The sequence below is a fragment of the Cetorhinus maximus genome, chromosome 22, assembly GCF_964194155.1.
Source record: "Cetorhinus maximus chromosome 22, sCetMax3.hap1.1, whole genome shotgun sequence".
In the NCBI taxonomy this organism is placed as follows: Eukaryota; Metazoa; Chordata; class Chondrichthyes; order Lamniformes; family Cetorhinidae; genus Cetorhinus; species Cetorhinus maximus.
The window spans coordinates 61,031,513-61,059,102 of NC_135900.1; the positions used below are offsets into that span (position 1 = coordinate 61,031,513).

Below are 27,590 nucleotides of genomic sequence, written 5' to 3' on the forward strand. Positions count from 1 at the left end.
AGGCTGCAGGGATGGCTTCTCGGCAACAAGGGCTATACACAGAGGACATGGCTGATGACACCTGTGCTGTGGCCTCAGACTGCAGCAGAGAAAAGGTGCAACTAGGCTCATGCTGCAACTCGCAACTTGGTGGGGCAAACCATTGGGATGTTGAAAATGAGGTTCTGGTGCCAGGACTGGTCTGGTGGAGCCCTGCAATATAGTCCGCAGAGGGTGTCATACATCATTGTCACCTCCTGCTCCCTTTACAACATGGCGTTGCAATGGGGAGAGGAGCTGGCTGAGGAGGAGATGCAGGAACTGCATGTCTCTTCTGATGAGGATGTCGACAGGGATGAGGGTGATGAGGTCCTTGAAGGTGATGATGCCGACAATGAGGCCATCGCAATGGCCAGATGAGGCAGGTGCGCTTGGGAGACCCTCATAGCTGCTAGATTCATTGAGGATGATGACAACATGCAGTGAGGAGACACCATAGATCCTCACAATGCATCTGTGAACATTTGACTCCAGTCTGGCTGATGGTAGTGATATGATAAGGCTGCTGCCATGGAGACGCAGCAGAGGCCATAATAGTCACTATCGTCCAGGAGGATGATGACGACGTGCAGTGAGGACACTCCGTAGATCTTCACACAGCCTCTGTGAATGTCTGACTCCTGTCTGAGGGCAGCTCACTTGCGCTCCGTGATCAGGGTCATATCATGGAGACGCAGCCGTGAAACTTTAAATGCACCTGATTCTTTGCCAGCCTCAGCAACTGACCCCTTCAGCAACACAACGTCACCAGTCACAGATGCTGAAGAGATGGGAGGCCAGTCCCACCTCAAAGGTGCAGAGAGCACACTGAGACAATGAAAGAACTCTGTGATGCCTGCCCATGACATTCTGACAGCAACAGCGAGCACCTTCGAGGTGCAGGTATCACTGATGTGTCCAGTGAGTGTTAGGCCGGACCATCACTTTGCTCTGAAGGTTACACACTGCACAGGGAAGAGGCCCTGGACTGAGACACCTGCCTTTATCTTGCGCAGGAACAAAGGTTTCACATCTGAATGACACAAACACTGCTCATCATAACAAGGAGCCATAGGCAGGGAGACATTCTTGGGAGTTTATTTACAATAGCGAACATTATGTACAAGTGATTAACACCCGTACCCAGGCTGCTCAACTACATCTTCTTAACCTTCCTAACCCTGCCACTACATCTCGGTGCTCCCCCAACATCCACAGCAGAGGTGGAGGCAGCCTGCTGACTGGTACGCTCGGTCTGTGATGACCTTGATTGTCCCTGGAGGGCCGAGACGTGTAGCGCTCTGGCCTGCTTTTGGGGTCCTGCTGTGTGGCAGTGGCACCTTCCTTGCCCATGGAGTTGGAGCTGCTGAGGTCTCAGGAAGAGAGAATTCAGATGGGCTGGCCACTCCTAGAGTCATCTGGATGGATGGCCCCTGAGTGTGTCCCTGATGATCCCCCTCCCTATGGATGCCCGGGGCCCCTGGCTGACTCCTTCAGGGGAAGGGGTAGCTGGAGTGAGACCGAGCTGCCCCGCTCCCCTCTCACATTGACAATGTTGGAAGCTAACTATGGTGTCAGCGATGGAGCTTAGCCCGCGCAGCAGTGCAGGAGCGATGACCTGGACCAAGGTCACCATGGTGGATATGTTGGTGCACTGGCATGCCGGCGCTATCACCACAGGCTGAAGGCAAACTCCTCCATTGTGCCTTGCAATCTGAGGTGTGCAGCGGACATCCCTTCCCGATGTTTACGGGCTTGCCTTTGCAGCTCCAGCAACTGAGGTATGACCAAGTCCAGAGGCTCGTCATCTAACTCAGAGTCAGCAGGTTTCTGGCCTCCAGCAGTCCTCCCAGTGCCAGAAACCTGGGAAGACCCTGTTGCCACTTGCTGTGGGTCAGACAGTGTGATGTGCTCACCAGCTTGTGATCCTGAGGCTATTCTAAAGCAAGGTCCCTCTGAGGTGTGTGTCTGTGCGCTGGTGGAGGGTGTGGGTGAGCTCTGTGATGGGACTTCAATTGGGGATTCAGCAGATTCCTCTTCCCAGGTGTCCTTCAAGCTTGAGTCAAGGACCTTGGTTGCGGTCTCCTTTGACTGTTTCCCAGAAGTGCCTGCAAAAGCAAGGAGAGATAATTATTGCATGGCAGTGGCCTGTGAAACAGGACACATCACTCACAGCCTGGTTGTCTGATGGAAGTTGCACTTCTGGACCTCACCATCAGCACAGGAACAATCCAGATCTTTGCCGGCCAGCTGGATGACTCTACTTTCAAAGTCTGTGAAGACCTTCATTTCATGCATTCCTCCACCAGTCTGTGACCTCTCCCTCTTGTTATGTGCCAGCTTGTTCTTCACAAAGACAGATGGATAGAGTGTAAGCAGGACACATGCCAGGCCAGATGATAAGTATGCCTGGCATGTGTGGGTGGTGAGTGGTGCCATGGATGGAATGAGGACAATAAAGGTGTGTGAGAGAGTGAATGGTGATGTCCCTTGAACTGGCAGTGACTGAGATTCCTGTGGATGTGTGATGGTTTTGTGAGTGTGAGTTAGAGTGATGAGAAGAGTGACTTACCCTGGCAGAATGAAGGAGATCATTCATCCTCTTTTGGCACTGGGTGGCTGCTCTCTTTTGCAGGGTGTTGGCTCTGGCCACCGCTGGCACTGCCTCCCAAGCCAGATTGGTGGCTTTGCTTGCTAGTCTTTGCCCAGAGCGGGTAGGGAGGACATCACAGAGAGCCTCCACAGTGTCCAAAAGGCGTTCAAGGGATACATGACTGAATTGGGGGGCTGCAGTCTTCTTGCCTTTTGGGGCCATACCTTCTGTGCCGCAGTCCTGAGCTTGAAGCACTGAGATGTATGCACATTGCTGCACTTTAAATATGGTGCCCAGCGTGAGGAAACGACGAGATGATGGCATGGCACACAAATGAGAGCCCACCTGCCCGCCATTGAAATGGCGTGTTTCCTAGGGATGCATGGTTAACGAGGCAGGGTTGGGACGATACGGCATGAAAAGCCGCTATTACGGCCGGCAGGTAAAACATTCTTTTTCCCATCTGCTACTGCCCTTAGTGCAAATCTGGGGTGATTTGGCCCTTGTAAATATACGTTATGCAATGACAGAGTAGATCAGAAAGCTAGAGCTGTCAATCAAGAAATATTTTCTCTTGGGTGCAGCCATTTTAACAGAGTAAAGGATATCTTGGCTTTTAGCCAAGAATGCATAATGATTCTTGGCTGACAGTCTAGACATCCATTACTCTGTTGAAACAGCTTTACCAAAGGGAAAATATTGTTTGATTGACAGCTTTTGTTCTCTGATCTATTCTGTCAATGGCACAATGTTTATTCACACAGATAGAGGCTTCAAGTGTTTGCAGTTTCTGCTGAGACTTTAAAGAGTGGGGATGATTGACAATTATATAAGATGTGGTAAAAGCAACTTTTATGAATTAATGACTTTTTAAAGAGCTTTCCCCCACAAGTTCTTGTTAATATTGGATTCAGTGGTTCTGCAGAGTGTATACTGGGTGAATAGATATGGAAATGCTATAGGTTGGCATGGAGGGTATGAGGAGCTACCAGGGGTTGGGTGGAGGGACATAGGTTGGCAAAGGGCATGGGTTAGACCTTTTGAACTTACCTTTCAAAAGATTCCCTCATAAACACTATGGTTAATGACACCTCTGAGAGGCCAAGAATCATGAGTCCTTGAAAAGCTGGCTGAACTTCTTCAAAATTACAGAGGGCTAGGAAATACCTATCCCTGCAATGGAATTGACCAGATTGGGAGTGCAGGGTGTGGGTTCATGACCCACACCAGCCCACACCTTTATACCACACTGGTATAAAAATTGGGGGCACTGGGATGGGGACAGGAATCCTGAAATCAGGTCCCAGCCTCCATTCAGAAAGATCCACAGACTCTCCCTGACTTTGCAAGAATCCAGCCCATTAACCATGCTGCTTTCACCATGGCTGCTATCTGGTCTGAGTAGTTTATCTGGCATGTTCTGTTTTTATTTGAGGTGGATTCATACTTGCTTCTGCAGCTGCCTTTTCACTTACTCCCCCGTCCAGGTGAGCAGACATTGTGTCTAAGCAGGGGTTATTTTATAATTTGGGTAGCCAAGTGGTGAAGAATAAAACACTGGAGCCGATTCTTTATAACTCATTAGCTTCTATTTAGAGAGACAACACATAGCATATCATGAACCTTGAAGAAACACCCATAGTTTTGTACCTATGAATCCCCAATTAATGCTCATCACCTGAATATAATTAACACCCAACTGATGGACAATTAACAAAGTGTTCACCAGAAAGACATGAATTTCACCAGGAAATGCTAATAAACATCCCATCAGATGTTTGCATGAGTAAAATCTTGGCCATTTATAGGGAATTGTGCAGTGCTTTCTCTATGCTATTTGTTTTCCTTATGTCCATATGTGAGTGTAAATTGAAATTCCCCAGGTTTCACTGAAGACAGTTTCTGAGGTCCAGTCCCATTTAGCCATGGCATTCATAAATAGTTTGGATGTTGTAGACCGAACAATTTCATCATTATACCAAATGGAAGAACTAAAGTATCAGTTTTCCATCCATTTCAGTTAAACTACTTCCATTAAAAATGGTCCTGTAAATGTGTTTGTAAATTGAATGGAGTAATGTTGCCACCAGCGCACCACAGCTACCTTCCAAGAACGCCTGTGCAAAAAGTGTCAACTCAGCTACATGTAGAAAGTACTTTTCTTCTTCTTAGTTTTAATTATTTCAACATATCCTTCTGGAATGACAAGCTGCATAAACTCTCATTTTATTTCAGGTGACTGTCTCAGAAAATCCTGGACTGGACTATGAAACTCAATCCATTTATGCCCTCTTAATTTATGTTGTCGATGATAAGGGCAATGCAGACTTTCAAATGCTTACGGTTTTATTAAGTGATGTTAATGAGCCCCCAAGATTCCTGGATAATCTAGCAAATCGAGGTAGGCAGAGCTATTCGCACACTTGTAAAAAGAGCATGAGCAGTTTTCATGGATGATATGATACAACTATTTTCAACCTCTTTCCAAGCACAGTTTAGAAATACACCCTTGGTTTTGATCTATCCACTATTTAGAAACATGGTTACAAGGTAATAAAGCTTCAGAAATGAATATTCCAGGATACACAGCATTTTGAAAAGACAAGCTTCTTGGAAAAGAAGGAGTAGCAGCCCTGATAGTAAAGGATGATATAAGGTCAGTAGTAAGGAAACATCTTGGCTCAAAAGATTAGGAAGTAGAATCAGTGTTATTGGAGTGAGGATAAACAAGGGTCAAAAAATGCTGGTGGGAGTAATTTATAGGCCTCCCCAAGAGCAGTTATAGCATGGACAGAACATAAGCAAGAAATAACTGGAGTTTGTAACAAAGGCAATGTGATAATCATGGGGGAGTTTGCTCTTCATAAAGACAGGACAAATCAAATTGGCAAAGGTAGTCTGGAAGGTAAGTTTGTAGAATGCTTTCACAACGGTTTCCTGGAGCAATACATTATGGAACCAACTAGGGATAAAGCTATTTTAGATCTAATGTTATATATTATATATATATTATGAGACAGGTTTAATTAGTAACCTCATTGGAAAAGATCTGCTGGGAAAAAGTGATCATAATATGATTGAATTCATGTTGAGAGCGACATACTCCAGTCCCAAACATCTTAAATTTAAAGAAAACCAATAGGTGTGAGGGGAGATCTGGCAAAGGTTGATTGGATAGATTTACTAAAAGGTATGGCAGTAAATAAACAGTTGGAAACATTTAAAGAAACGATTCAAAATGCTCAACAGAACATATTCCATTAAAACAAAAAACTCAGCGAGAAAGACCCATCCAGGGCTTAGTTGCTAAATTAAGGATAGTGTTAGGTTAAAAGAAAAGGCTTATAATATTACGAAGAATAACGGTAAGCCTGAGGTTTGGGAGAGTTTTAGAAATCAGGAAAGGGAAACCAAAAAAGTTGACAAAAAGGTTGTGGCGGGGGTGGGGGTGGTGGTGTTGGGCAGAATAGAATGAGAGTAAACTAGCCAGGAATATTAAAACAGATTGAAGGCCCTTTACAAGTATAAAAATAAGAGGATAGCTAAAGCGAATGGTTGGCCCTTCAGAGGCAGAGATGGGAGAAATTATTGTGAGGAATAAGGAAATGGCGGAGACATTGAACAAATATTTTGTATCTGAATTCACAGTAAAAGACAAGTTACATATTAGAAATAGTGGGTAACCAAGGGGCTAATAAGAATGAGGAACTTGAGGTGATTAATATCAGAAGAGAAAAGGTATTGGAGAAGCTTCCGGGTCTAAAAGCTGACAAAGCCCCAGGACCTAATGGGCTACATTGTAAGATTCAAAAAGAGATAGAGAATGTACTGGATTCTCTGGATTCTAGAACAGTTCCAGAAGTTTGGAATTTAGCAATTATAACATTGCTATTCAAGAAAGGATGAAGAGAGAAAATAGGGAACTATAGCCCAGTTAACCTGACATCAGTCATCAGGAAACTGCTGGAATCTATTATTAAGGAAATCTTAACTATGCACTTAGAACATCGCAGTACGATCATACAGAGTCAACATGGTTTTATGAAAGGGAGATCATGTTTAACCAATTTATCAGAGTTTTTGAGGATGTAACTAGTTGGATGGATAATGGGGAACTAGTAGATGTTGGATACTTGGATTTTGTTGAGTCTATTAAAGACTGAGATATGCAGATTTTTGGTCTCTCAGGTAATTGAGGGATATGGGGAAAGGGCAGGAAAGTGGGCCAAGGATCAGCCATGATCGTACTGAATGGCAGAACAGGCTTGATGGGCTTATGGTCTACTCCTGCTCCTATTTCTTATGTTTTTATGACACACTGGGGTTGACTTTGTCTTTTGAATAAAGAAAGACTGGCATTTATATAGTCCTTTCATATCCTCAGGATGTCTCAAAGCATTTCACAGCCAATTAATTACTTTTCAAGTGTTGTCAAGTAGGAAATGCAACAGCCAATTTATGCACAGCAAATTCCTGCAAACAATAAGATCATGACCAGATAATCTGTTTTTAGTTATGTTAGTTGAGTGATAAATATCTGCCTCAGGACACCAGGGAGGACGCCTTTACTGGTACAGGTAGCTGACCACAGAAGCGTGGCAGCCATGAGGCCTCGGCCTCTTTTGAATCTGACCAATGAGCAAACAGACAGCAAATGGGCATTCCTAGGTGACTCATTTAAAAATTGGTTCACAACAATATCAATTAGCTAGGATACCAGGTGGGGTAGGGGCAAGGGTGGGGATAGCAGTTGGACTTAGTTCCAAGTCCAATTGGTCCCATCTTTTGGTATTTTGGTGGGGCTCTGACCAATTCTTTCCGAAAATAGTAAGCGGGACCCTTTGTACATTACATTTGTAACATAAAAGGGGACTTGCTGCCTGATACAGGCAGGCACTTCAGCTCTACCAATCAGAGTCCACTTGCTACCCAATCAGAACTCTCTTCTCATGCAGTATAAATTGTTGTTCCGTTTACTATTGGTATCCTTGCGCATTTGTCCTGATGAGTGCAAGACGACAAACTTTGACAACATGTCTCTTTTTTCAGCAATACTCAAGTTCTATGCTACTAAACAACTAAATAGAAGTTCTTTCTTTCAACAGGTAACTAACTACTAAAATAACTGCTGAGATTCTCAAGAGAAAATTGAAAACATGTAATATCGGAAAAATAAGTGCAGTTGCTTTGACCTAATTTCAGTGCTACATTTAATCTTGGGGAGATGGGACAATGGGTTGAGGGAAGACAGGATGAGCTCATCGAGGCAGATGGTTCTGGTCACAATAATAGGAAAGAGAAGGACTATAAAAGAATCATCATGCATATATCACACTATCTCTGACTCAGAAGGTAGCACTCTTACCTCTGAATCAGAGGTTGTGGGTTTTATTCCAGGGTAGCTGTACTCCCAGTGTAATACTGAGGGAGCTCTGCACTGGTGGATGTGTCAACTTTAGGATGAGACATTAAGCCGAGGCCCCATCTGACTTCCAAGGTGGAGGTAAAACAAAATTTCATGGCATTATTTCGAAGAAAAGTAGAGGAGTTTTCCATAGTGTCCTGGTAATCTTTATCCCTTAACCAATGTCATTAAAATCAGATTATTTGATTATTTATATTTCTGGGTGAAAATTGGCTGCTGTGTTTTCTATATTATAGCAGAGACTGTAAAATGCTTTGGGCTGCCCTGAGATTATGAAGGGTGCTTTATAAAGGCAAGTCTTTCTTTCTCTTACTTTACTCTGGATGGTGCAGGCTTGATAGGCAATTTTTGGTTTTGCTGAGGGCTTAGTCTTAAAACAGAGATCAATGGAAGAAGTAACTCTCAGTCCTGTATGGCTCCTGTGTATTTGGATTCATTACTGGTGACAATATCAGTGGATACTTGGCTTTGGTGTCAGGAAATTGTTCTCCAATCATAAGATGCAGGAGGAGGAATTTGTGCAGTTTTAAACACAGAAACGAGACAGAGCTGAAACCTGCCACCAGTTAATCATGGAGGGATCTCACTTTGTAATCTTTAGGATCATGGCAAGTCTTTTGTTCTTGCAATGAAGGTCTTTCAAATCTTCATAATAGGTGATAATTGTAGGAATGTGTCATTTATCCTATCTGCCATAGTTAGAAACCAGGGCTGAAGCAGAGTGGTCAACGGGCATCAAAACATAAACCACATCTACTGAAAATCACTTTTTTAGCTACTATGTGCATCTAAAGATGGGAGGAATGAGCTTATAAGGGACCTCAGCTTTATCTTACAGGCTCCAGCCCCATATAGTATTCAGGTGTCTAGGATCCAGGAAAAAGGGAACGCACTGATATTGTAGTGCCATGGAACAATTCAGGGACACTTGGGAAATCTTCCATTTTCCATATGGTTGGTCTGCCCTGGAGGGATCTATCTGAGAGTGACTCTTAACAGAAATTTCAGACTGAAGCCAATAAGAGCATAAGAAATACAAGGAGTAGCCTAGACAGCCCCTCAAGCCTGCTCCACTATTTAATAAGATCATGGCTGATCTGACCTTAGCCTCAACTCCACTTGCTTCATAATCCTTAACTTCCCTACAGTTCAAGAATCTACCTAACTCAGCCTTGAACATATTCAATAATCCAGCCTTCACAGCTCTCTGGAGTAGAGAAGAAATTCCTCTTCATCTTAGTCTTAAATGGGAGATCCCTTATTCTAAAACAATGCCCCCGAATTCTAGATTCCCCCATGAGGGGAAAGATCCTCTCAGCATCTGTTAAGGCCCCTCAGAATCTTATGTTTCAATGAGATCACCTCTCATTTTTCTAAGCTCCATGAGTATAGGACCAATCTGCTCAGCCTTTCCACATAAAATGACCTCTTCATCTCAGGAATCAGTCTAGGGTACCTTCACTGAACTGCTCTCCAAACCAAGTATATCTTTCCTTAAATGAGACCTAAACTGTAGGCAGCATCCTAGGTGTGGACTCACCAATGTTCTGTACAGTTGTAGCAAGACCTCCACTTTTATACTTCATGCCCTTCCAATAAAGGACACAATTTCATTTGCCTTTCTAATTACTTACTGTACCTGTAATGCAGTGTTTCATGTACATGGATACACAGATCTCTCTGTACTGCAGAATTCTGTAGTTTCTCCATTTAAATAATATTTTGCTTTCTATTCTTCCTACCAATGTAGATAATCTCACATTTTCCCACATTATACTCCATCTGCCAAATTTTTGCCCACTCACTTAACCTATCTAATCCCTTGCAGACTCTTTGTGTCTTCATTACAACTTGCTTTCCCACTTATTTTTGTATCACCAGCAAATCTGGCTACAACACACGCTCTCCTTTCATCCAAGTCATTAACATAGATTGTGGAATGATCCCTGTGGCACCCCACTACTTAAAGTTTGCCAACCTGAAAATTACCCATTTATCCTAATTCTCTGTTTCCTGTTAGTTAACCAATCCTCCAACCATGTTAATTTACTACTCCCAGGACCATGAGCTCTTATTTTGTGTGACATCTTATCAAATGCATTTTGGAAATGCAAGTACACTGGTTCTCCTTTATCCAACCCACTTGTTACATCTTCAAAGAATTCTACTAAACTGGTCAAACATGATTTCCCTTTCATGAAACCACATTGATTTTGTTTGATTATATTGAATTTCTAAATGTTCTGCTACTACTTTCTTAATAATAGGCCCCAGCATTTTCCCAGCTAACTGGTCTATAGTTTCCTGTTTTGTCTCCCTACTTTCTTGAATAGGTGAATTATATTTGCGGTTTTCCAATTCATTTGGACCTTTCCAGAATGCATCTACTACCTCTGTAGTTACTTCTTTTTAAGACCCTAACATGCAGACCATCAGATCCAGGGGACGTGTCAGTCTTTAGTCTCATTTGTTTGCCTAGTATTTTTTCTCGTGATAGTGATTGTTTTAAGTTCCTCTCTCCCTTTGCCCTCTGATTATCTTCTATTATTGAAATGCCTTTTGCCATGAAAACAGACAAAAATTATTTGTTCAAAGTCTCTGCCATTTCCTTGTTTCCTATTACTAATCCCCCAGTTTCATCATCTCAGGGACAAACACTCACTTTAGCTACTCTCTTCCTTTTTGTATACTTGTAAAGCAGAAGCTCTTATTGTCTGTTATTATGTTTTTAGCTAGTTCATTCAATTTATTTTCACTATCAATCTATTTTCACCCTCAATCTATTTTCTACCTCTTTTTAAAAAATCATCCTTTGCTTGTTTCTAAAATTCTCCCAATCTTCTGGTTTACCACTAATCTACCTTTTCTTTCAATTTGACACCATCCTTAACTTGCTTAGTTAGCCACAGATTGTTCATTCTTCTTGTAAAGGTTTTCTTTCTCAACGGAATATATATCTTTGTTGAGAATTGTGAAACAACCCCTTAAATTTCTGCCACTGCTTATCTACTGTCTTACCTTTTAATTTATTTTCCCAGTCCACTTTAGCCAATTCTGTCTTCAAACATTCATAATTGCCTTTATGTAAAGGCATTAGTTTCAGACCTAAGTTTCTCACCCTCAAACTGAATGATCCCTCAGCCCTAGAGAATCCTTTACTATGAAATAATTTATTAATCTGCTATCATTATACATTAGCAAATCTAAAAATGCCTGTTTCCTGGTTGTTTCCACATTATATTGTCTTAAGTAGTGGCAGCTGTTATGATCGATGCAGTTGGTAAAGCAGAGTTATTTAAAAATCCCAGAGGGAAACTTTAAACAATTGTCATAAACAATAATTTTAAGTGTTATGTTTGAGATGCGACTCTAAACTCAGGAATCAGACCATTAGTTCTTGAGGTTTTACATTAAACTAAATGAAACATTTTATTAATTTACACAGGTTAAAATATATGTACACATGGCTACAAATTACTTTGATCATAACTGTTAACAATTTCCCCAACTAATCTCCATTAAGGCAACTGCAACCCATAGGCTTAAGGACAAAGCAATAGTGCAGGGTAGCAATATGGATAATGATAACAAGGATGTGACAGGAAGGGACAGAACTTAAAAACTTAAGAACGCACCAGCAAATAGGGTTGAAGTAGGGGAGTATGATTTGAAAAGACAAGGGTCTTTATTTGCATGCACACAACATTCATAGCAAAATAGATGCCTTTTCACCTTACAAATTCAAATTGAGGTTTTTTTCACTGTGGAGCCAGTTGGAGGCTTGCAGCTGCCTTTTGATCTTACATTGCCTCTGCCTGCACACCCAAAAACTACTGAAGTTATACCTATCACCACTGATTGAATTCAAATTCTCATTGTCTCACCAGTCTCTTTGAACTTTACCTTTTAACAATGAAACCCCATTCGTTGTACCAATTTTAGTAGTAATATAAACATATTGCATGGTAGCTGTTAGAAAGGTGTCAAGTTTTCACCCCACTTTTTGAATGCTCTATTCAAAAAATGCAAATGTGTGCTATCTCTCTCACATATCAAAACTAGTACATATCAAAGCACCTAGAATAGCTGGCTTTAACCCAATCAAGACATACCTGCAGACCAAACCTCTATTTTAAAAGAAAAATATTTTCCAAAATATTATATACATTAATAGCTTCATGACACAGCAAACATTCTATAAAATAGTCCTTAAGGCTACCTTTGCCAATTTGATTTGTTCAATCTGTATGAAGATTAAAGTAATCTATTATTATTCCAGTATTTTTTTTACAAGCTCCCATTATTTCTTGATTTATTCTTTGTCTTGCAGTGTAGCTCATATTGGGGTGGTGACGGGTCTATAGACTTCCCCCACCAGTGACTTCTTTCCCTTGCTATTTCTTATCTCTATCTAATCTGACTCTACATCTTGGTCTCTTGAGCCAAGATAATTTCTAATTACTGCACCGATCTCATCCTTTATTAACAGAGCTACCCCATCTCTTTTTCTTTTCTGCCTATCCTTCCAACATGTCAAGTGCCCCTGAATATTCAGTTCCTTGGTCATCTTGCAACCACTTCTCTGTAATGACCATCAGACCATACTCATTCATTTTTATTGGCACCATTGATTCATCTATCTTGCTATGAATATTGTGTGCATGCAAATAAAGACCCTTGTCTTTTCAAATCATACTTCTCTACTTCAATCCTATTTGCTGGTACATTCTTAAGTTTTTAAGTTCTGTCCCTTCCTGTCACATTCCTATTATCATTACCCATATTGTTACCCTGCACTATTGCTTTGTCCTTTCTCTAACTTTCTAAATTTCCCCTTACCTGAATCTTCACCCCACAACTATTGAGGTTAACACCATATTTATTCAATTCACCAGGACACTTGTCCCATTACGGTTCAGGTGAAGCCCGTGGATCATGGCAACTGGATCCTTCTCCTCCCACTCCCAAATCCCCCCCAACCCTGAGAAGATTCCTTAACCCTGACAGCCTTCGGGACTCATGCTCACAGCTGCAGATAACAGTATCTGTGCCTTTAACTATACTTTCCCCTACCACTGCTACATTTCTTCTTATTCCCCCAATTTGAATGGCCTACTGTACCATGGTGCTGTGGTCAGTTTGCTCAACTCCCCTTTACTCATACCTGTTGGACGATTGCAAGGGTTGAGGCTCCTCCAATGCTTTTCTCTAGATCCTCATAACTGTCTCACCCATAGCCACACCCTCCTGCCCCTAATTACAGGTCAAATCTACTTAACGTAAGGGGTGTGACTGCCACCTGGAACAAAGTGTCAGGTAACTTTCTCCCACATTGCAACGTCTGAAGCTCAGACTTCAGCTCATCATCTCTGAACCAAAGTTCCTGGAGCTGCAGACACTTACTGCAGTTGTGGAACACACTGATACCCACCAGCTTTTACTGCAGCACATCACCTGCCCTGCCCTCTGTTGTATTTTATTCAACTACTTAGGTTCTCAAGTTTTGAAATAGTCTCAATTATCTATTGACAGTTTTCAATCTAGGTGATAATCTTATTTAATTTATTGAATTTAGGTATTTATTGTAACTTAGCCCACAACCCTATTTTAACCCTATTTATTTACATAGAAATCAGAACCTCTTTGCCCCACCTCACCGAATTCCCACACACACAAAATTCCCTTGCACTCAGGTGAAGCTGCTCTGTGCTCATACTCTTCTTATCAATTCGCTTCCTGTTTTACTTATCCCAATTGACTTTTTTAATTTCCTGGCTTGGTTTAAACCAATGCCCTAGTGGGAAAAAAAAGAAATATTCACCAACCACTTATCTGCTTTTCTTTGGTATCGCACCGATTTTCTTCCTCCTTTTATTTTTGAACTCTTGATTCAAAAAAGTGGCCTACCCACTCCAGATGATGTTCCCAATTACCTTGATCCGAGCCTCAAGCTTTATTGAAGTGCTCCATTGTTGCTTGTCCCTTCACAGCTCCATTCACACCTGTCCCTGTTCCCAATAGATTGGATGATGTCAGTACATCAGAGATATTTTCTACAATGGCATTTCCTTATTTTTCCAGAGTACTTCTGAATATGTTTCTTGTTCAAAGATTTAAATAATTCCCTCCTAAATGTCTTGATTAACTTAACTGTAATAGTCGCTTATGGTAATGCATTCCATATTTTAATACTGTTCCATATATCAAAAGATACCTTCTACCTCTGATACCAATTCTAAATTTACAAGACCTTGTTACTAATTCACCAGTGGAAGTCTTCTTCTAATATTTAGACTTTCAAACACTTCAATGTTTTGAAAACTCCTAGCAGGTTCTGCATTTTTGCACGGTATGCTACTAGTGTATGTAATTAGGATTTGTTCCATGTTTTATACAAACAAGCTATGCTGTTCCCCCATAAAGGTATGAAAGAAAATGCATCAATAAAGTTCAGGGTAAGGTGAATGGTGCACTGTCACTTCAGATCCTGCCCCACTCTGCCATTGAACCTGCCACCAACAAATTAATGAGCCCACTACAAATGGAATTGAAAGAATCCCAACACCTAAATAAAAATGAACACAAGTTGGAGTGTTACATGGATGCATCAGACATTGAGATCCAGATGACATCAATTGTTATATACTTCCACACAATATTTCAATTTGGGCATTACGTTGTTGAATATAGTCTTTTGGTCAATAAGGAGGGTTATTCTAACAGGTCCATGAATAATTGTATCCATAATTGCTGTAACCTGCAAGGCTGTGGACCAAGTGCTAAAATGGGATTAAAAATAAGCGGCTAGCTTCTTTTATCTCTTTTCATGGACGGCGCAGGCATGATGGGCTGAATGACCTCTTTCTGCAACGTAACTTTTCTATGGTTTTATAATAGCACATCAATATGCTCATTTATTTTGTGTTACTTCACAGTCGTTTACGTTGACTTTCTGGAGAATTTAGCAGTTGGTGCAATGATATATGAAGTTCAAGCAACTGATCCTGATAGGGATGACGACATTCTCTCTGTAAGTGATTTCCTAAATAAATGAACACAAATTCTAACAACTGAACAGGGCACTCAGTAGAGTGCATACCTCCACCATGCTGTGCTAACTCAATGTTATTAAAATTATGCAGTTCCTCCTTGGAGCTCTTTCCTTTCTGCTTGATGCTCTGTAACCACAAAGCCGAACATGCGAACATACAAATTAGGAGGAGTAAGCCATTCAGTGCCTTGAGCCTGCTCCGCCATTCAATAAGATAGTGGCGACCTGATTGTGGCTTCAAATCCACATTTTTTACCCCTGGTAACCTTTGACTCCCTTGTTAGTCAAGAATCTATCTACCTCTGCCTTAAAAATATTCATGGACCCTGCCTCCATAGCTCTCTGGGGAAGAGAATTCCAAAGAAATCCTCAGAGAAAAAATTTCTTCTCATCTCCATCTTAAATGGGAGACCCCTAATTTTTAAACTATGTCCCTAGTCCTAGTCTCTCCCACAAGGGGAGACATTCTTTCAGCATCCATCCAGTCAAATCCAAAACAATCCACAACATTCTAAAAAAAGCCAATTTGTCCTACCTCTCAATGTTAACGGATTATTTTGCACAGTATATTGCGCAAACACACGAATGGGCCTAAGGCTGTCACTTTCAGCCCTGAAAAGTACCCATTATACCTTACCTGGAAGGGTAAGGTATCTCAAAAATTTGAGCAACAGGTGAAGCTAGCTGTTTCACACATCTACTGTGCAGTAGCAACACAAGTGGTATTCATCACTAACAGGATGCTAAGCCAAAGGACGTGAAGCCAAAAAGGCTTTCTGACTATCACACAAGTGAATAATGTAGTATATGAATTTCAATGCCAGTGTGTTGCTAGGTATGTAGTCTGTATGTACCAAAGACTGGAGGATCATATCAAACAGCATGTCCCTTCCCCTGTTCGCGATGGGCAAGGTACAGGCCATACCCAACCAGTCCATGCTTGCAAAACACACTGCCCAACATTAGATGTGATTCCATGCTTGGACAAAATTTGCTAAATAATCCTCAGTGTGCTAAGAATTACGCTGACGACCAATTTAAGGTTGTCAGTTGAACTCAGTGTGGCGCATTTGAGTGTACTAGAAGCTACATACATTAATACACAGGGCCCCTGTTCTTTGCAGACAGAAAGAACATGTACACACATTGCACCTGTTTTAGCTAAACAAAATAAGTGACAGCCATTCGCTGGGTTCACCTTGATCAATCAGAGTCAAGCTGCCTGGTTTAAATTTCGAACAATGCTCGGCAGTTAACTGTCAGTCACCATCAACTGGTGCATTCCCCATGGCAATGCCTCTACCAATCAGAGTCCACTTACCAACCAATCAGCAGTCCCTTCTCATACAGTATAAATTTGTTGCTTTCCCTTACATTTGTATTCTTGCGAATTGTCCTGATGGGTGCAGAATGAAAAGCTTCAACAAAATGCCCCTTTCTTCGGCAATACTCAAATTCTTTACTACTAAATGCCTATTAAAAAAATTCCAGGATCTGGATCTGGATTCATATCTTTGCCAAAAACGAATCAGTTCTTCCCTGGGCCTTACCCTGTCTGCGTACAAAGTTTTGTTGAAATCCATCCATTAGTTTTGTGATATATTGTTTACAGGCAAAGAGACTAGCAAATAGGAGCAAAAACCTAACTAAAAATAGCAACTTGCATTTTCTTTTCTTTCCATTTATTTTTTTCAAAGGTGGGGCCTCATGTTGGGATATTGATGCACCAGTGCCTGTAGTTTCAGATTACAATTTGTGACAATTTTTTAACTTGCAAGTTTACACTGCAGCTATTAGTGGAGTGTGGGGGAAAAGGGCATCACATTCAGATTTGATCTTGCTATTATCAAGCTTTGTCGCATGCTTCTTTTCCCAGTAAGGATCACTGGATAATGATGGGAAGGAACCCATTCTGTTGACTAGAACAATGAGACTAATTGTTTTGCAGTCAATCCAGTTGAGATTAGCCAATTCAGCACAAAGCCTGTTTCACTCCCAGGTCTCTGAGACTCAGGACCACACTGCAAAGTGCTTTTGGCTGCTAGGGTATAGGGGAGCTCCATAATAAAATGTTTATCAAAACCAATTATTAAACATTCAGCCAATCTCAAGTTCACATCAAAATCAGCTTCACTGAGTAGCTTATGAAAATTTCAGCTTTTCAACAACTATTAGAAACCATTGGCAACATAGCAACTTCTTATTTTCAATTTAAACGATTATTTGATGTAGGATTACTTTTAAGTTTTACTTGACTTAAATGAAGGATGAAAAGCAAAATATATCCAATAACAAGTGAAAGTGTTTAAATTACTACCTTCCTATTTTTCCACAATAAAAAAGGATGGGTATCTGTTGCAAATTCACTTTTTTCCTGCCCATTTTCAAACTTAAAATGCCATCTTGTGATGCTGAAATCCAGTAGCTATAGCATTGGAACAGTCAGTAACAAATAGCAATGGCTATAAGAAAGTAAGATAATTACAATACCATAAACACAATGCAGGTCAGAAGAAGCTCAATTTCTAAATTATGCTGCTACTCATTGAGTGGAAAAGGTATTTTGCATTTTTTGCGGTTTGCTCGTCCTTGACTAATCTCGAAGGTTCCTCTCTAAAGTGGTTTGAACAGCTCTTCACGTTCTTCAGGCTTTCTCAGTTCCTAATTTCACTAACATTTGGGTTACTTCAGTATTGTGACCCAGTTATTGGCTCCAGCTTGTTCCCATCAGGCATTTAGGCTGCTTCAGGGGCCATTGCATTGCCACGCCAGAGTCTCCTACATAATACTAAGTGTGCGAGTGTGTAAGAGTGAGTGAGTATAAGTGTGAGTGAGTATAAGAGTAAGAGAGATTTCAAACATCATCTCTTTATATTTTTAGCAAATAAATGTAGAACACACTGATTCATTGAGTAAGGTAATCAATTGCTTTGGCTTTATTTCAGTATTCAGTGAACTCCTCCATGGTTACTATTATTTCCAATGGGAAAAATGGGGCAATTCTTGCAGCAAAAACATTTGATTATGAGAAAGATTTTCACAGGTAACAATTATTTTCCTTTCCCTTTCAAAATTATCTTTTTTGTTAATCCAGTTACCATTTAATATGTGAATTAGTGCTTTTTCTTTTACAGCTTCAATGTGTTAGTGACAGTAAAGGATGCAACAGGTAATAGCATCTCTGGGATTGTGGTGGTTAACATAATTAACGTGAATGACAACTGGCCAGTCTTTACGCAGTAAGTACATAAATTCTATTTTTTCCTTTGATTTCAGGTGAATGCCAAGGTTAACTGAAAACCTGTTATCAGGGCAGCTGTAGGAAAGAGGGCAATGAAAAGAAAAAGGTTAAAAGCTACAACCCTATTGCATTATAGAACAAGAAAATGCTAGAAATGTACAGGTCAATTAGTGTCCGTGAAAAGGGAATATTAACTAGTTCTGAAGGATACGTTCTGATGAAGAAAGACATTTTAGAACGTTAACCTTTCTTTCCCCTTCAAATTGATGAGCTGCATATTTCTATCAATTGCTATTTTTATTTCAGATTGCTTTCCTTTAAAAATATGTACATTCTTTCTTGGGATGTTGGCATTGCTGGTAAGACTGACATTTATTGCTCACCCCTAGTTAGCCTGGAGGTCATGATGCCCTTCTTCCTGAACTGCTGCTAGCAGTTTTGATGCAGCTGGGTGGCTTGCTAGACCACTTCTGAGGGCATTTAAGAGTAAACCATGTTGGCGTGACAGTGGGGAAGGGCAATAGGTTTCCTTCTCTAATAGACATTAATCAGTCACTTGGCTTTTTTCCAACAGTCCGAGAACTTTGTGGTCATTTTTACTAACGCCAGCTTTTGATTTCCAGATTTTGAAAAAGATACTGAAATAAAATTCTTCACCTACCGTAATGGGACTTAAGCTCTTGTGCTCTGAATTATTAGTCCTGTAGCATAACCAGGACACTATCATACCTCATTTACAATTTCCCTTTCGATTATGAAAAATTACTTCAGAAAATGTAGGAGTTTCACGTTTACCTTATGCTTTGGCTATCATTTCAGACAAATAGATAAATTGGTTTTGCTGAACTGTGCCAGCTGCTGTTATATTCCTTTGTATCTGTTCCAGAAATAAAACAGTATTTGAAATCTCGGAAGAAAAGCCCCCAGGTTCAGTAATTGGAAAGGTTACAGCCTACGATTCTGATGATGATGGCGCATCAAGCCGCTTGACTTATGCTATGAATACTGCAAACCAATACTTCACCATTAACTCGGGTACGTGAAATGCAAGTCCACCTCCTCCACTAAAATATCATCAGAGCTTAGCGTTTAAAATGTACTAATTATTTAGGGATGGCAGCCATGCTCAGAAACCAAACGCTTGGCAGGAGGAAACTTACTGTACAAATCACAAACTCTATGGGCGGAATCATCCCAGATTTGCACAAAATGCAGTAGCAGTTGGGGAAAAAGAACGTTTTTCCCGCTGGCCGCAATGGTGGCTTTTCACGCTGTATTGTCCCAATCCCGCCTCATTAATCATGCATTCCCAGGAAACATGCCATTTTAAAGTGGGGGCAGACTCTCATTCGCCTGCCACACCGTCACCTCGCCGCTTTCTCACTTTGGATGCCATATTTCAAGTGCAGCCGTGCGCATACCTCTCAGTGCTTCCAGCCCAGGACTGCTGCACAGAAAATATGGCTCCGAAAGGCAAGGAGACTGCAGCCCCCTGATTCAATGATGAGTCAACGGGACACCTTTTGGACACCGTGGAGGCCCGCTGCAATGTCCTCTACCCCTGCTCTGGCCGCAGGAGGGGCAGAAACATCACCAATCCGGCTTGGGAGGTGGTGGCAACGATGGTCAGTGCCAACGCCCTGCTAAAGAGGGCAATCACCCAGTGCCGCAAGAGGATGAATGATCTTCTCCATTCCACCAGGGTAAGTCACTCTTCTCACACTCTCAACTCACACACTCACAAACGCACCACACATCCACAGGGCCCTCACTCACTGCCAGTTCAAAGGACATCACCATTCACTCTCTCACACACACCGTCATTGCCCTCATCCCATCCATGGCACCACTCACCACCCATATATGCCAGGCATCCTTATCATCTGGCCTGGCAGGCGTCCTGCTTTCACTCTTTCTATGATGCAGAGCAAGCTGGCACACAATAAGGGGAGAAGGCTGAAGAATGGTGGGGGAATGCAAACTTTGAAAATAGAGTCATACAGCTGGCCAGCGAAGATCTGGATCATTTCTGTGCTGACAGTGAGGTCAGTGGTACTCTACCATGTGAGGACCCAGCAGTACAACATCCATCGGACAACCATGTTGTGAGTGATGTGTCCTGTTTCACAGGCCACTGCCATGCACTAATTATCTCCCCTTGCTTCCACAGGCACAACTGGGAAACAGTCAAGAGGGTCCTCAACTCAAGCCCCGAACTCACCTGGGAAGAGGAATCTGCTGAAACCCTAAATGAAGACCCATAACAACACACACCCACACCCTCCACCAGCGCAGAGACACACAGCTTAGTGGGACCTAGTTCTAGAGTAACCTCAGGGTCACAATCTGGTGAGCACTGTCTGATCCACAGCAGGCGGCAACAGGAACTTCCCAGGTTTCTGGGAAGGATGACTGCCAGAGGACAGCTGGAGGCCAGAAATCTGCTGAGTTAGAGTCAGACGATGAACATCTGGATTCGGTCATACCTCAGTTGCTGGAGCTGCAAAGGCAAACCTTTGCACTCCTCAGATGGCAAGGAGTCCACCCGCCTTCAGGCTGAGGTGATAGCGCTGGCATGCTAATGCACCGAGGTCAACACTGGTAGGATGGCGACCGTCATGGAGACCTTGGTCCAGGACATCGCTCCTGCCCAGCTGTACGGGCTCAACTCCATCACTGACACCATAGTTGGCCTCCAGCAGTGTCAATGCGAGAGGGGTGCAGGGCAGCTCCATCTCATTCCAGCTTCCCTTCTCCTCAAGGAGTCAGCCAGGGGCCCTCGGGCACCCACAGGGAGGAGGCGCACACCCAGGGCCATCCATCCAGGTGATTCCAGGAATGTCTGGCCCATCCAAATCCCCTCTTCCTGTGACCCCAGCAGCTCCAGCTCCACAGGCCAAGGAGGGTGGCACTGCCACACAGGAAGACCTAAAAGCAGGCGGGGGCCCTCCAGGTCTCTGCCCTCCAGAGTATGCCAACCAAGATTATCACAAACAGGGGTAGCAGTCAGCAGGCTGGCTCCACCTCCGCTGTGGATGTCGGGGGGGCACCAAGATGTAGCAGCAGGGTTAAGAACGTTAAGAAGATGTAACTCTTTTGAGTTATCAACAGTCACAGATTGTAACTCTTTCGAGTACATTCACAGTTCTTGGTTTCCGGGAGTGGGACATGAACCCACAACCTTCGCACAGCCTGAGTACGGATGTTAATTACTTGTACATAATGTTCACTATTGTAAATCAACTCCTAAGAATGTCTCCTTGTCTATGACTCCTTGCTATGATAAGCAGTGTTAGTGTCACTCAAATGTGAAACCTTTCTGCACGAGATAAAGGCAGGTGTCTCAGTCCAGGGCCTCTTCCCTGTGCAGTGTGTAACCTTCAGAGCAAAGTGATGGTCCGGCCTCACACTCACTGGACACATTACTGATGCCTGCACCTTGATGGTGCTGGTCATTGCTGCCAGAATGTCGTGGGCAGGCGCCACAAAGTTCCGTCATTCTCTCGATGTCCCCTCAGCATCTTTAAAGTGGGGCTGGCCCTCCATCTCTTCAGCATCTGTGACCAGTGACGCTGTGCTCCCAAAGAACTCAGGTGCTGAAGGCTGATAAAGGATCAGATGCTTCTAAAGTTTCATGGCTGCGTCTCTATGATATGACTTTGATCACAGAGCACAAGTGAGCTGCCCTCAGCCAAACAGTATTCAGATATCCACAGAGGGTATCTATGGCATGTCCTCACTGCATGTCGTCATCATCCTCTTAGAATCTAGCGACTATTAGCACCTACACTGTGTCTCCATGACAGGAGAAGGTATGTGCGCTGCCATCAGCCAGACTGGAGTCAGATATTTACAGATGTGATGTGAGGTTCTATAGTGTCTCCTCACTGCATGTTGTCATCCTCATCCACAAATCTAGCGGCTATGAGGGCCTCCTGAGTGTGCCTTCTTCATCTGGCCATTGCAATGGCCTCATTGCTGTCATCCTCACCTTTGGGGACCTCCTCACCCTCATCCCCATTGGTGTCCCCCCCATCCGAGGAGACCTCCAGCTCCTCCAGCTCCTCCATCTCCTCCTCAGCCAGCTCCTCTCCATGTTGCAGCACCAGGTTGTAAAGGGCAAATGACAGTGATGCTTGACACCCTCTGCGGACTGTTTTGCAAGGCTCCACCAGATCGGTCTAGGCACTGGAACCTCATTTTCAACATACTGATGGTTTGGTCCACCAAGGTGCGAGTTGCAGCATGAGCCTCATTGTCCCTTCTCTCTGCTGTAGTCTGAGGCCACTGCACGGGTGTCGTCGGCCACGTCCTCTGTGAATAGCCCTTGTCACTGAGGAACCGTTCCTGCAGCCAATGTGGACCCTGGAAGTCGTCATGGATCTGAGGCCTGCCAAGGATGTAGGAGTTGTGGACACTCCCTGGGAACCATGCGCAGACCTGCAGGATACGTTTGTGGTGGTCGCAGGCCAGCTAAACATTCAACGAGTGGAAGCCCTTCTGCTTGAGAGTTGACCGCTTGTTGCTACCGAGATCTGAGCACCACATCAGCACAGTTGATGGCATCCTGCACCTGTGGGAAACCTGAGAAGTGCAAGTCCCAGTGCTCTTGCATCCTGGTTTTCCTGGTCCCGGGCAAAATGCACAAAGTTGTGTGCCTTCGTGAAGATGATGCCTGTGACCTCATGGAAGCATTTGTGGGTGGAAATTTGCGATTTCTTGCAGAGGTCAAAGGGTGGAGACCTGAAAGAAGCCACTGGCATAAAAATTGAGCGCCGTGGTCACTTTCATGGCCACGGGCAGTGGATGTCCCCCATGACCCCATGACACCAAATCCTGCAGTAGCTGGCATATGAGATCGGCCAGTTCCCTTGATATGCACAGTCTTCAGCAACACTGGTTCTCGGTCATCTGCAGGAATGAAAGGTAGTATCTGGAGACTTTGGGTCTAGCTCGGCACCAACCAGCGACAGCTCGCTGTGGCTCTTCAGTGGCATGAGTGGGAGCCCCTGTTGTGCTTCTTCCTGAGGGTGCTGCTGCTCCCTCTGCCAGCCAAGCACCTCTGTCACTCTCTTCTCCTTCGTTCTCTGCACACCATGAGGCATACACTGGGTTACCAGGCTCCATGATCCTGATGTACTCCTCCTGCAGGATGAAAGAGAGACACATGGATTAGCTTGGATATTCTTAGGACCTCTCTTGTTTAAGTCTGAAAGCCCCTTAAAGCATCCCAGAGAGTGCTGGCAACCACTTGGATGGCCAGAGTTTAGTGCTCTGCATGGCTGCCTGAGAGCCCAAACACCTCCACCCTACTCTACCTGACCATTTGGCAGCAGCTTTGCCCACTGGATTGCATGCTGTGCTCTCAGCTCAGGCACAGGCATTCTCCTAACCTACACTGCAAGGCTGCACTGTTAGCTTGAATCATGGGGGAGACTGGTCCAACCCTGAATGGTGACATTGCAGGGGGCTGTGAGCACCTCCACCAGTGACTGCTCCATGGCCAGCTTTAGCAAGGAGATTGTACAACATGCGTAGTCATCCAACTGTTCTGAAGTCCTCTGAAACGCCCTGTGCCTGAAGGTTGACGAGCTCTGGAGCATTTGGTGGCACTTTCAGTCCTCTGCATTGCTTGAGTGTGCAGATAAGCTAGAGGCCCGACTCCATGCATATCAATGTGGCTGCATCTGAACTGTCTCAGCTGCAGAGGAATGGTCACTTTATACAAGGTTTCCCTAATGCGTGGCCGCTTCCCTGCCCCCCACCCCACCGCACATTCTTGTGCACTACCATTAACCGGAGTGCAGCCCTTGACCCCCTCCTCCCCACCCCAACTTGCCTCAGCCGCAGGGCAACCCTTGCCCCGGTACCACGCTGTTAGCCAGTTGGAAAAAAGCGACTTGTCTGTGCCCTCGCCTGAATGCGCGACGCCTCAACCTCGAGGTCCAACAGACGACCAACAGTCTAACAGTCGTGAGTGCTGTGCAATGTTACTGTCCGCTCACCTCTGAGTTCCCCTCAAAGTGCGGTCCGCCAGGTACACACCTTATAAATGTTGTTGTGAGACACATCAGTGTGCAATCAGTCGGACGTGCTCGGATGATCCAGTGTGAGGGGATGATTCCGGCGGGCTGGGCTTAGAATGATATGCAGATGTATTACAATGATGTTCCCAACATCCGGTGGTGGGAAACATGGTCTGCCATTGACTGGCGGAGCAGCCGGCTGCAAACATGTTTGACAACATCATGAAACCGATTTTTGGCCGTCCCACCATAATGTCCGCTCACGGCTGCCATGATGCCTGACGCCAGCGGGCACAGACGATTCCGTCCCCTATATCTGATTCACCAGTTGAATAAATCTGAATAAATACTCCGACAATCTTTTAAGCTATCTCTGGATGTTTACTGTAGTCTGGTAAATTTATTGCATGTAATGAATAAGTGTATTCATATACATAATACGTGTGCAAGTCTTCATTAATCACAGGAGACAAAAAGGTATATCGTATTAATGCTGAGTTCAGTTTATCATTTTTAAGTTACATGAAAGAATCTGTATGGATAACACTGGTACACAAGCAAAACAATTGCTACATGGAGATTTAAGTGCATTTTACAATGTAACGTTTGTGTAATAAATGCAGACTCAGAAAAGGCTTTTCCAACCTTTATAATGTATCATGAGTATCAGCAAAATGTTAGAAGGCTTACTATTTTTTCTATTATAGGTTACTAAATGACAAATTCTATTAAAATGTTCACATAATTCCAAACACGACACAACAGATTAGCAAAAAAAAGCAACTGGGCTGTCGGAAGAATTACATAGAGTATGAAACACAGAAATAGGCTCCTTGACCCAATTTTTCTTTCTTTCTGTGCTGGTGTTTATATACCGCTTCCATTCCATCTGCCTAATCTTAGCCTTTCAGCACACAGGAAGTCTTCATTTCATGTTGTCCCTCACAATGCTGTTTGGCATTAACATCACTCTCTAATTAGAACATTGTGTTGCTACCGTTTCGCATTAATGGGTGGAATTTTAGGGCCTTGTCGTGGTATGGGCGGTGCCATAAAAAGCAATGAGCTGTTCAAAAGTCACTGACTTCAGCGAGACCGGAAAATCCTGCCGGTGGAAGGGCCTTAAAATTCCGCCCAACATTATTGTATGCTTGGACATTCCCACGTTAAATCCTCTGCTGAGCATGTGAGAACTGGGTCATGGGTAAGGTGAGGCAGCCAACCTTGGGAGTGGGTTATGAGCCTCAGGCAAACTGTTTCGTATAACATCACATTTTCCAGGAATCAATTAACGATGTTTAGCGAGGACTTCTTGTATCTTTTTATTCCTTTCCTTCCTCATGTACACATCTGGTTTCCTTTTTTAAATTGTTCATGGGATGTGGGTGTTGCTGCCTGGGCCAGCATTTATTGCCCATCCCTAATTGCCCTTGAGAAGGTGGTGGTGAGCTGCCTCCTTGAACCGCTGCAGTCCATGTGGTGTTGGTACATCCACAGTGCTGTTAGGAAAGGAGTTCCAGGATTTTGACCCAGCGACAGTGAAGGAACAGCAATATATTTCAGGATGGTGAGTAACTTGGAGGGGAACTTCCGGTTGTGGTGTTCCCATCTGTCTGCTGCCCTTGTCCTTCTAGATGGTAGTGGTCGTGTGTTTGGAAGGTGTTGTCTAAGGAGCCTTGGTGAATCCCTGCAGTGCATCTTGTAGATGATACACATTGCAGCTACTGTGCGTTGGCGGTGAAGAGTGTGAATGTTAGTGGATGGGGTGCCAATCAAGCAGGCTGCTTTGTCCTGGATGGTGTTCAGCTTCTTGAGTGTTGTGGGAGCTGCACTCATCCAGGCAAGTGGAGAGTATTCCATCACACTCCTGACTTGTGCCTTGTGGATGATGGACAGGCTTTGGGGAGTCAGGAGGTGAGTTACTTGCCACAGGATTCCTAGCCTTTGACCTGTTCTTGTAGCCATCGTATTTATATGGCTAGTTCAGTTCAGTTTCTAGAACATAAGAACTAGGATCAGGAGTAGGCAATTCAGCCCCTCGAGCCTGCCCCGCCATTCAGTACGATCATGACTGATCTCATTTCGGCCTCAACTCCAATTTCCCACCCTCTCCCCATAACCTTTCAACCCATTACTAATCAAAAATCTGCCTATCTCCTCCTTCAATTTATTCAGCGCCCTGACATCCACTGCACTCTGAGGTAGTGAATTCCACAAATTCACAACCCTTTGAGAAAAGTAATTGCTCCTCATCTCTGATTTAAATCTACTACCCCTTAGCCTAAAACTATGGCCTCTCATTCTAGAATGCCCCACAAGGGGAAACATCCACTCTACGTCTACTTTGTCTTTCCCCTTTAGCATCTTATATACCTCAATTAGATCTCCTCTCATCCTTCTAAACTCTAGCAAGTATAGGCCTAAACTGCTCAATCTCTTCTCAAAAGACAAGCCCGGCATCTCTGGAATCAATCTAGTGAACCTCCTCTGAACCGCCTCCAATGAAACTACATCCTTCCTCAAGTAAGGGGACCAAAACTGTGCACAGTGCTCCAGGTGCAGTCTCACCAATGTCTTGTACAGTTGCAACAACACTTCCCTATTTGTATACTCTATTCCTTTAGCAATAAATGCCAAAATTCCATTTGCCTTCCTTATTACCTGCTGTACCTGCATACTAGCTTTCAGTGATTCATGCACGAGGACACCCAGATCCCTCTGCACTGAAGCTTTCTGAAGTTTCTCTCCATTTAAATAATAAGTCGCCTTTTTATTCTCCCGACCAAAATGGATAACCTCACACTTATCCACGTTAAACTCCATCTGCCAAATTTTGGCCCATTCACCCAACCTGTCCATATCCATTTGTAAATTTCTTATTTCTTCATTGCAACTTACTTTCCCACCTATTTTGGTGTCATCTGCAAATTTAGCTATAGTACCTTCTGTCCCTGAATCCAAGTCATTAATATAGATTGTAAATAGTTGGGGCCCCAAGGACCGAACCCTGTGGCACCCCACTAGTTACAGCTTGCCATCCAGAAAAAGACCCATTTATCCCGATTCTCTGATTTATTTTGGTTAGCCAATCCTCTATCCAAGCTAATATATTACCCTTAACTCCACGTGATCTTATTTTGTGTATTAATCTTTTGTGTGGCACCTTATCAAAGGCTTTTTGGAAGTCCAGATATACTACATCTACAGGATCCCCATTATCCACTTTGCTTGTCACA

At 43.4% G+C, this 27,590-nt stretch overlaps 1 protein-coding gene across 1 annotated transcript in view; it reads left to right on the forward strand.

The window, feature by feature from the left end:
• The window catches only part of LOC144696803 (cadherin-related family member 3-like), a 125,515-nt gene that overhangs the window by 59,807 nt on the left and 38,118 nt on the right, over positions 1 to 27,590 (forward strand). The window contains exons 3-7 of the mRNA XM_078568550.1: positions 4,847 to 5,012; positions 14,972 to 15,066; positions 18,033 to 18,130; positions 18,222 to 18,326; positions 19,215 to 19,363. Of these exons, the coding sequence (XP_078424676.1) occupies positions 4,847 to 5,012; positions 14,972 to 15,066; positions 18,033 to 18,130; positions 18,222 to 18,326; positions 19,215 to 19,363 (613 nt within the window). The remainder of the gene's footprint in view (positions 1 to 4,846; positions 5,013 to 14,971; positions 15,067 to 18,032; positions 18,131 to 18,221; positions 18,327 to 19,214; positions 19,364 to 27,590) is intronic.